Raw genomic sequence first — 9,324 nt, 5'->3', positions numbered from 1 at the left:
ATTTTGTTGCTAACTTCTTGGATTTGTCAACATATGACTTGACTACATACATACACAAGAAAATGCATAATCTTCTCAATTAGGATATGTTTCTTAATGTTTGCTTGTCCCCCAAGAATAAAATTCCAAAATTCCACAAATAATAAATTAAAAAGCTGTCAAAGTTCAGTTTTTAAAGGAGAAAGTGTGAAAGCTGTAGATTAATGTAGAATATATAATATAGCCAATTAGCCATTACAATTGACTGTTTTGGTATGTATTAACTTGACCATCAAGCCATCCTCTCTTAAACCAGCCACGAGTGAGCATGCTAGTATTCTGTTATACATTGTTATACATGGGTCCATATTTCATTCTCCTCCCTATATAATTTTAATTTACGGTTTATGGTTTGATCCGGTTTATAAAATATAAAAAACTAAATCAAAACCGAAATCTCAATTTAACAAAATATGAAACTGAACCAAATCGTTACAATGAGCATCCCTACACAAGAGCTTCTAACACCCTGGCCCATTGCTTAGCCCAAGTAGTAAAAGTGTTAAACAGTTTGTATGTAGGAGGTACCAATGGAAAAGCTTTTAACGGCTCCAAACTGTTTAAGCAATGGGTAACTCTATCATCTCGAAAAGTTATCTAAAAAAAATCATCTTAATTGGAAATAAGAGTGCAAAGTTATGATTTATGACCTCCTAATAGGAAATCAGAGTGCAAAGTTATGATTTATGACCTCCTAAAGTTTGCATACATAGTTGGTATATAACCTGCGATTCAGTCACTAGGTTGAACGGACCAACAGTCCAATCATTTGGGTCAAACGACTTTTACCAAGTCAATAATTTTTTAACTTTCTTCGGGTTTTATTCAAATCAAACCTAGAATCTTGATCACGTGATGATTCTAACGGTTCAACCATCCAAGTTAACGGTAGATTGAAAATACTGACTTAAACAGTTTGTATCCATAGTTCTCGACTTATATAATTTATTTATTCAGAAAAAGAAAATATATATTTCAGTTTAGGGTCAGAATTGTAGGCCTAAAGTACTGTTGGGATAGGCTCAAAATTGATGTCAATACACGGGCAGGCATTAGTGCATAAAATGTGGGTTGTTGACATTTTGAATGTTTATAACTCTCCAGTGGAAATAAAAAATCTACATTGGACCGTACTTTTCCGAAAAATATATATGCAGAAGGTCCCAATCCAAAAGCTTTGGTTGGTGCATGTCCATAACCTGTGAGGTAGAAGAATAATTGTCCCCAATCTTCTTTAGACAAAAAGGCAAGAAACTCTGGAAGGATTGACATGTAATGTGGAAGAGATCACATCTGCACCCCACATGGCGCGTCCCATAGACGCCCTACATACACATATAAGCAACGCATTTGAAAATTCGATGTTCCCAATGCACGGTTGGGATGTATTGTGAGATGCACCTGTAGCTGTGGGGCACCATTGTGAACTCGGTTGAGGAGCAAATCCAATTTCCCATTGATCAACACTGATCTACGATCACCTTATTTGCAGTGGATGATCAGGAGACCAGATCTGTTCCTCACATAGGGCCTCACAATGACTTCATAGGCACATCCCGTCATGCATTGAGAACATCTTCAGTAGTTATGTGTTATTATTTACGGGAGATTTTCTCAATATACAGTGGGATGGAGACCACATCTCCGTCCCACAATGCCCTATAGTACATTCCTGCTGTGTATTTAGAACATTTCCCGATGATGTCATCATCGAGAGATGCTCTCAATACACGGTGGGGATGTGCTGTGGGGCGAGACGTTGTGGGGTGGAGATGTTAACTCCATTGTTTTCAAAACCGGCCAGATGGTCAGACCAGAAAAACCGGGAACCGATCAGGTCCGTTTCCCCTCAAAATTGGATTTTCTCAAAAAAAAACGTTAATTTTGGTCAACAAACCGCTGAATCGGGCAATTAACCGTTCAAACGATTTTGACCATTTTTTAATTTTTTTTGTTAGAACGGGTCGACCGTTCGAATCGGACCATTCAACCTAGTAACCGGACCCTAACCGGTTCGATCTCCACGTCGGCTTTAAAAACCATGGTTAACTCAGTGGGATGTGCATGTAGAGTCATTGTAAGGCGCCCTGTGGGAGGAGAAGATCCCAATTCGATGATCGGATACATCATTCAGCCCACGTAGCAAAATTATTTCTTGCACAGCAGGCTTTCCAATCATCTTGGTCCCAAGCTTGGAGACGAGGCTGAAGTTCTATAAATAGCATGCAAATTAAGTATCAAATATGTGAACCAAAGCCCAATTAACATCTGCTGTAAAACACAAACAAACAAACAAACAAAAATGAGTTTTCTTGCAGGGAGATTAGCAGGTACTGAGGGTGCTTATTTCTTACAGGAATCCAAATATGCCGTCGGCCGTCTGGTTCAGAAGAAGAAGCTCCCTTCTTCTCCTTCGGAAGCTCACCCGAAATCTTCTCCATTGGAGGACGAAGCCCAAGCTGACGTTCTTCCCGAGGTTCTCAGACACTCTCTCCCTTCAAAGATCTTCGAACAGCCCTTGGATTCTTCTCTTTCCACAGCTTCTAAATGGGTTCTTCCTGCTGATCCTAATAAGGCTGCTTCTGTCTCTGCCGATGCTATGAACCCTCTACGAGCTTACCTTTCTATGCCTCAGGTCACTTTTGGCGCCAAAAGGTCGGTAGTTTTTGTTCCTTCTTATACTTTTTGTCTCTCTTCTTTCTCCCTATGTATGTATTTGTTTTGCTTGTGAGTTGTAACGCCTACTGGTAGGAGTTGCTTCACAATTGGCCCTTAAAGGTTTGGTTTTGCTTCCGTTCTTTATGAGAGTCCCGGTTTGAATTTTGATTACCAAGTCGTTTCCTACTTGCTTTGAATTAGTGTTGTTGCCCTAGGCATGTATTGGAATTGGGCATGTTTGTTATTTTGGGGATTTGAAATGCTGCGTTCATGTAGAGATTTCGGTAGAATTTGTTGTTTTTTCAGGATTAAATACAGTAGTCCGAATTTCGTGATAATTTCGCGTGGCAAATGAAGAAGCAAGCATTAAAACTATCTGTTTGGAATTCGGCTTATTGCGTACATAGAAAGATTTCTGTAAAATTTTCTTTTCCCTTTGGAATGTGCTTGCAGAGTTGACATGCTAGTAAACGTGGATAAATTATCCTTTTATTCTAAATTCTGTTTTATTTTCATTTGGTAAGGAAGAAGGTTGGAACTGAAGCATCTATTGGATTGTCTTCAGTGTCTTATAGTCTGCAGCTTTTTATTTTGATTTTACCTGTAAATTTCATTATGCGAAAAAAGAAAGACAGATTGAACAATGTATCCCGAAAGAAGAGTAGAAGACTTCCCAATGACTGTGCCATTAAATGTCTGTTCGTTAACATAAGCAATCTTCTATTGAATGCAGGTGGGAGTTGCCCAATGTGGAACATTCAGTTTTAGCCTCTACGGCAAATGAATTGAGGCATGATAGGTACGCCCATGTTAACCCTGAGAAGTTGAAGGCTGCAGCTGAAGGGCTTTCACAAGGTAAGTTACTTTTTGCTTTTCAAATTATCTCCAGTGTTTCTTTGGTCATGTAATGGGAGCTCTGCTCCGTGTTTTGTTTTTTAATCGACAGATATCTATTTTTTAGCATTTCCTAGTTTATTTTCTATATTTAGATCAGTCCGCATTTATGTTTTGTTCGTTATAAGTTTATCTGTCCATATAACATTTATAATCTGAAAATCCTAATTGCTAAGCCACTTGAAGATTCCAGAAAGAGAATTTGGAAGGGGAGTGGTAGCAAAACAAACCCCAAGGCAGTAGGATCTAAACATGAAATTGAAATCCTCCAACAATTCTAGGCAAGGGGAAATGATTCAAAGTGGGGAAAATATGTGAAGACGCTAGAGTATCAAAAAAGAAAGAAGTTTTAACAAAGAGGTTATAATTGCATTCTGGGGTAAGTAGGTTTTTCTTGGTCTTTTGGCTAAGATCAAGTAATATTAATAATGCTAGTTCTGTATATGGTTTTCTGTAGTTTCCATCAGTAACCTCTTGTGACTTGACAAAAATGTCAGAGTCAGTTACTTGGGTTGTTATGCTGATAGACATGCTGATGCTGTCTATTCCTTCATGCAGCTTCCCATATTCTCCTTTGTTATTGCAGACTAAACTCCTAATGTAATCAAAATTCATGAGTCATTTTTTGACTCTTATCATAGCATTCCATAAGGCATCTTATAACTCATGGTTTTGTCCCATAGTTGGAAAGGCACTTGCTATTGCTACTACAATTGTCTTTGGTGGAGCCACTTTGGCATTTGGACTAACAGCTTCCAAGCTAGAGTTGCACAATGTAAGTTAAAGTTTTCTGGCTAGTATGCTTTCAACTCTGAATCCATCCACTGCCATATGAACGACTGCCTGTTGGTAATGAAGGAGCAATTCTTGTGCATATAGAATAGAAACTGTGAAATGTTGTTTGTTCTGTATCTGTTTGTTTTAGGATCTAAATGTACATTTGTATCTCCTACATCAAGGTTCATTTCCTTGTACTTGCTCAAGTGTGATTATTTATTTGAGAAAAAAATTCAGTCAACACTGTTTCACTGATATTAATGTTCTTCAATATTCTTGTGACTTTTTTGAGAAAGTGAAAAGTATTTTTAAATATGCAAAAATTATGGTATGATCTCTGCACAATAAGGCACTATGCAACATAGCCACCCTTGAAACAAAAAGTGTATTAGAATAAAAAAGGAATTATAAGGAATACACTTGAAACAATTCTTAGTAGCTACCCAATCCTCATCATAATATTTTCTGGACTAGCCTTGCCCTCAAAAGGGTCCAATGTTTCTTTCTTACCGTATGGTCCATACCGTTGCCAATGGGATATCCCTCTAAACTCCCTCTTGTGCGCAACCCTTTCGGTTGCCAACTAGTAGGCCTTCCAAAGTTGTAGGAAAATAGTCCCGTACTTGGAATAGGCTCAAAATCTGACTCCATAGCCTGCTAGCAAACCTGCAGTGTATATACAGGTGATCCACTGATTCTGCTGCTTCCCCACACATGGAGCACCTAATGTTCACCACCATTCTTCTTCTGTTTGGGTTATCCACAGTTGGACACTTACCCCGTGTGGCTGTGTTGTAGTCCATAGTAAAAAGGTCACCCTATGAGGGTTCTGTATACGAAATTCTTCAAGATGGAAATTTACTGGTCTCAGAGCAGGTTAGCTGATTGTAGAAAGAGTTACATGGCTGTAACCAACGGTATTCAGACCTGTTTTAGCAAAAAAAAAGAGAAAAGTAAGTCGAAGAAGAGGACAAAAGAATGAAAAAGGGGGTGCAGAAAAAGTAAGTCTATTCTGTCGCCCCAAAGACTATTTATATGCATCACTTAAAAAAAGCTGTATACAGAAATACCCCTGAAGCCCAGTAAGAAAGAAAGACAAGAAACAATCTAATAAAAAATAACAAGACACTGAAAAATAATAGCCAATGGGACCACAAACTAATTTTACTTTATCTCTACAGATTTCACTATAAATCTTGCTGATCTCTCCCATGATCAATTTCTACTATCTACTTTGGATCTTTTAGGTTTAATCAAATTTATTGTCTGCAGAAGCTCCAACCGTAATTCCACCTCCCAGTCATTTAAATTCCTCCTGAAAGTGGGATTCCATTCACTTGTTCCCCATTAAAAGAGTACACATCTGAAATTAAGCATTCCTTGTTCTGTGCAATTTTAAATAAGGTTGGGTGTATCTCCTTTTATGACTGCTTTTCTTCCAAAACCTTATTCTTACCCCCTTTCCTACCTCATATTTGACCCCTTTATTGAATTCAAGGTAAGATCTCTGAATGCCACTCCACACTTGACAGCCGTAAGCAGCACTGGTTTCACCCAGATCCCAGTCCCTGTTAGTCAATCAAATGTTACTTGAATAATCCTCCTCCATTGACTATTAGGCTGTGCTCATTCCACCTCTAGAACCACATTCCTAAGAAGGCCTCAGTGAATCTTGTTCTGCCATTCCTTTTTGTTCAGTGCCATATCCGTTGTTAATAGATGGTTAATCTAGAATAACAAATAGTTTCATCATCATCATTAAAAAGCAAAACAAGCAAAACATAGAAATGCAAGAGTGGTGCCAAAACATAAGGTGATGAAGAAGAAAAAAAATTAGGCAATTACAATGGATGGACCTTATGTCTTAAGATCATCTTTTTCCAGGGAAAATGTGGAAAGTTGTTGTTGTTGTTCTTGTGCTATTTCTGTTCCTATTCCTACTACAATTATTGAGTCATGGTGTTGTTTCGATCAACAACAAAACATAAAATAGTACAATCATATGACACTGCTACTGTTGTTGCTGTTGCTTTTGTTGTTATTGCTTTTTTTATCAGCATTGTTATTGCTTGTTGTTTGAGTTATTGATGAAATTTTTTTGGTTAACTTTTTAAAAAAAAAGAATGTAGAAGAGGAAGATAGGGACACAGAAGTAAGAGCAGCATAAACAACAAACTACAGAAAAGGAAATAAATCCCAATTAGACTATTACTGGTCAATCTTAAATCTCCATGTGCTCATTCTTTGGAGAAGATATCAACTTCTTAGCTGAACTAGGAATCCTAGAGAATGAGGTTTTCATTTGAGATTCCACCACTAACATGTCCTGAAAATTCTGAAACATTGTCAAAAGGTGTTCCATCTAACCGAATAACTAAATAAGCCATTAAAGTTTAAGTCCCTCTATGGTGCTATTTGGAAAGTGTATTATTTAAAAAAAGCTACCAAAGGCAACCAAATAGATCATTTTATAACTTAGGGGAGGAAAACAAATCTAGGAATGTTTGTCCCTATCAGGAAATCAATGTGGTAAAGTGCAGTTTAATGAGATGGATGGAGGACCCTTGGGAAATGTTGCAAACTGTCAAGCTAGGCTGAGGAAAAGGTGAGCATTGAGAGAAGTAGAACTTAGCAATTTCTTAAGTTATTTCTATTGAACATGGTAACTAGCAACAAGGATCAATTGGGATGTTACAGCTGCATTGGACCTGACAAATTTGACATCATTAATGAGCATTCAATTTTGTATCACTTTAGATGCCAGTGGTGGAGCGGTAGTTGAGGTGCAAAAGCTGGGAGATTGTGGAAAGCCAGAATGACAAGAAACACATAAATTGCATGTGCGAGAGTTAGACTGCATATACAAATATAGCCCATGTACTTAGTACACTTGGACAAAAGGACCTCCAAGTATACAGGTTATGTGTACTCTGTTAAACAAAATGTGATACTCATATTCTACTAATTTCAGATTGATTTCAGCCATCATTGTCTTGTACATTTGTTTGATCTATTTTTTAATATCCACATGTTGTACTGATTCTTGAAATAAGATTATTATAACTTTCATAATTGTTACGTTTATTTTATTCCTCCCAAAAACATGTATTCCACAGTGCAAATTGCTGTTCTTTCAATTCTACCTTCTTCAGCTATTTGCTTTGAAAATCAATAAGGGATAATTCTAAACTGAAATTTTACATTCTTTTGACAGAGTGATGATATCAGAACCAAAGGAAGAGACCTTGTTCAACCCAAATTTGAGATGGTTAGGGAGCAATTGTTACCTGTTCGAGTCTGGGTATGGAGAATTTGTGATATATGAACAGGTTAGCTTTTGGCTTTGGAGTCTATGTCATGAAGCTAACTCAAGCTTCTGATTCCAGGTGGAAAACATGTCACAAAAATGGCATTTCAAAAAGGAGGAAGAAATTAAAGAGAAGCCTTTTATCAAAGAACTTTCTAGGATACTGGGTGCAAAGTCATCAAATTAATTTGCATGGGGATGAATTATACATGTTTTCTGAAAGAACTTAGGCTATGTTTGTTTTGAAGGAAAAGGTAGGGAAAGGTAGGAAAACCTATACAAGGTTTGTAAAGGTTTCTTTAACTTCCCCTTCCTTTCCCTATTCCTTCAAACCGAACACAGCTTTAGTGTAATATATATGTAGTATGAGAAACTGTATTTTTCCCTTATTGTTTTTTTTTTTTTTTCAGAGTGATCATTATATACCTTTATCAGGATATTGTATATATGAAAATAGCAAGGCCACGAGGACATCACCGTGGAAAAAATTTGGCAGTCTACCTTTAACAGCCTGTGTATTCCATTTTCAGGTACATTGTATTTTCAGAATTGGGATTTGCTACTCACACCAACCTCACAGCCACATTCCACCATGCACCATCTCTTAATGAATAATAATATATAACTACGGGAAATGTTCTAAATGTGCAGCTTGGACATGTTGTGAGGTCGATGTAAGGAGCGCCGTGTGAGGAGAAGATCCAAACTTGTATTTTCAGGGGCTGTGGTGTCAGTCAACCATTGAGTTGAGTCATGGCTCATTGCAATGGAAACTCATGATTTATGTGCAATGCAAATGAGTCAAGGTTTAAAAGTATAAGAAAGGGTATGAAAGGCAACTTCAAGAAACATCAAGAGAGTGCGCTTAGAACACATGTAGATATGGTGGGAAAATTAAGATATGCATGGATATATTGGGAAAATTCAAACGATCTCAAAAGTTAAATCAATGGCACTAAATTTTAGTGTTAGATGAGATTATAAATGAGTTGTATAATTGTAAAATTTGATAGCTTATGTGAATTATTAGGGGTGAATATGGGTTGGTTTGGTTCGGTTTTATGGCAAAACCTGGAACCTACTTTGTAGGGTTGGTTTTAGGTTTTTAGAATCGGAACCTATCTTATAAAGGTTAGCTCTAGGGTTAGTTCTAGCCTTGGTGGTTCTGAGATCAATTTCAAGGTTTACTCATAGGACTTGTTTTTTCTTTACTCTCTCCCTTCAATAAAAAAAGAAGCAGGTTCTTTAAAAACTTGATTTTCAATAAATATAGGGCCCATTTGGTTCACAATCAGAACTGGAATTGGAATTGGAATGTCTTATTCACATAGTCTGTTTGGTTCAAATAGGAATCAAAATGGGAATTGAAATCAGCTGGAATGGGATTTCATTCCCAAGGGATGGGGAGGGAATGGCCATTCCCTAAAATGGGGGAATGCCATTCCACCAAGAATGGGAATGGAATTCCAATAACACCCAACCAAACAGTTGGTCATTCTGATTCCGATTCCAAACCCTTATTCTTGTGAACCAAACGGGACCATAATATATAATTTAAAACTTATATTATCTTTGGGAAAATCTATGATACAGAAAAGAGATGATATAGAAACAGTTTTGACCAATCAAAACCCACCCATGAATTTTGA

The 9,324-nt window shown here is 37.2% G+C and overlaps 1 protein-coding gene across 4 annotated transcripts; it reads left to right on the top strand.

The window, feature by feature from the left end:
• The first annotated feature begins 2,151 nt into the window (after positions 1-2,151).
• On the top strand, positions 2,152-8,649 carry LOC104594079 (coiled-coil protein). Of its 4 annotated transcripts, XM_088902356.1 has the most exons (7): positions 2,270-2,694; positions 3,431-3,552; positions 4,275-4,366; positions 7,126-7,286; positions 7,583-7,697; positions 8,086-8,205; positions 8,327-8,649. In XM_088902356.1, the coding sequence occupies exons 1-4, from the start codon at positions 2,342-2,344 to the stop codon at positions 7,144-7,146; spliced, it is 588 nt and encodes a 195-aa protein (XP_088758482.1). In that variant the 5' UTR covers positions 2,270-2,341; the 3' UTR covers positions 7,147-7,286; positions 7,583-7,697; positions 8,086-8,205; positions 8,327-8,649. The 4 variants fall into 4 exon arrangements, with proteins under 4 accessions (XP_010252511.1, XP_010252510.1, XP_088758482.1 ...); XM_010254209.3 differs by lacking the exon at positions 7,126-7,286 and having other exon boundaries at positions 2,152-2,694; XM_010254208.3 differs by lacking the exon at positions 7,126-7,286 and having other exon boundaries at positions 2,226-2,694; positions 7,583-7,669; positions 7,755-8,205.
• Positions 8,650-9,324: the final 675 nt, after the last annotated feature.

Source organism: Nelumbo nucifera, chromosome 1 (assembly GCF_055504915.1).
Source record: "Nelumbo nucifera cultivar China Antique chromosome 1, China Antique-T2T, whole genome shotgun sequence".
NCBI lineage: Eukaryota > Viridiplantae > Streptophyta > Magnoliopsida > Proteales > Nelumbonaceae > Nelumbo > Nelumbo nucifera.
The sequence above is the reverse complement of the archived record's forward strand: the minus strand, read 5'-3'. Positions and strand labels throughout refer to the sequence as shown.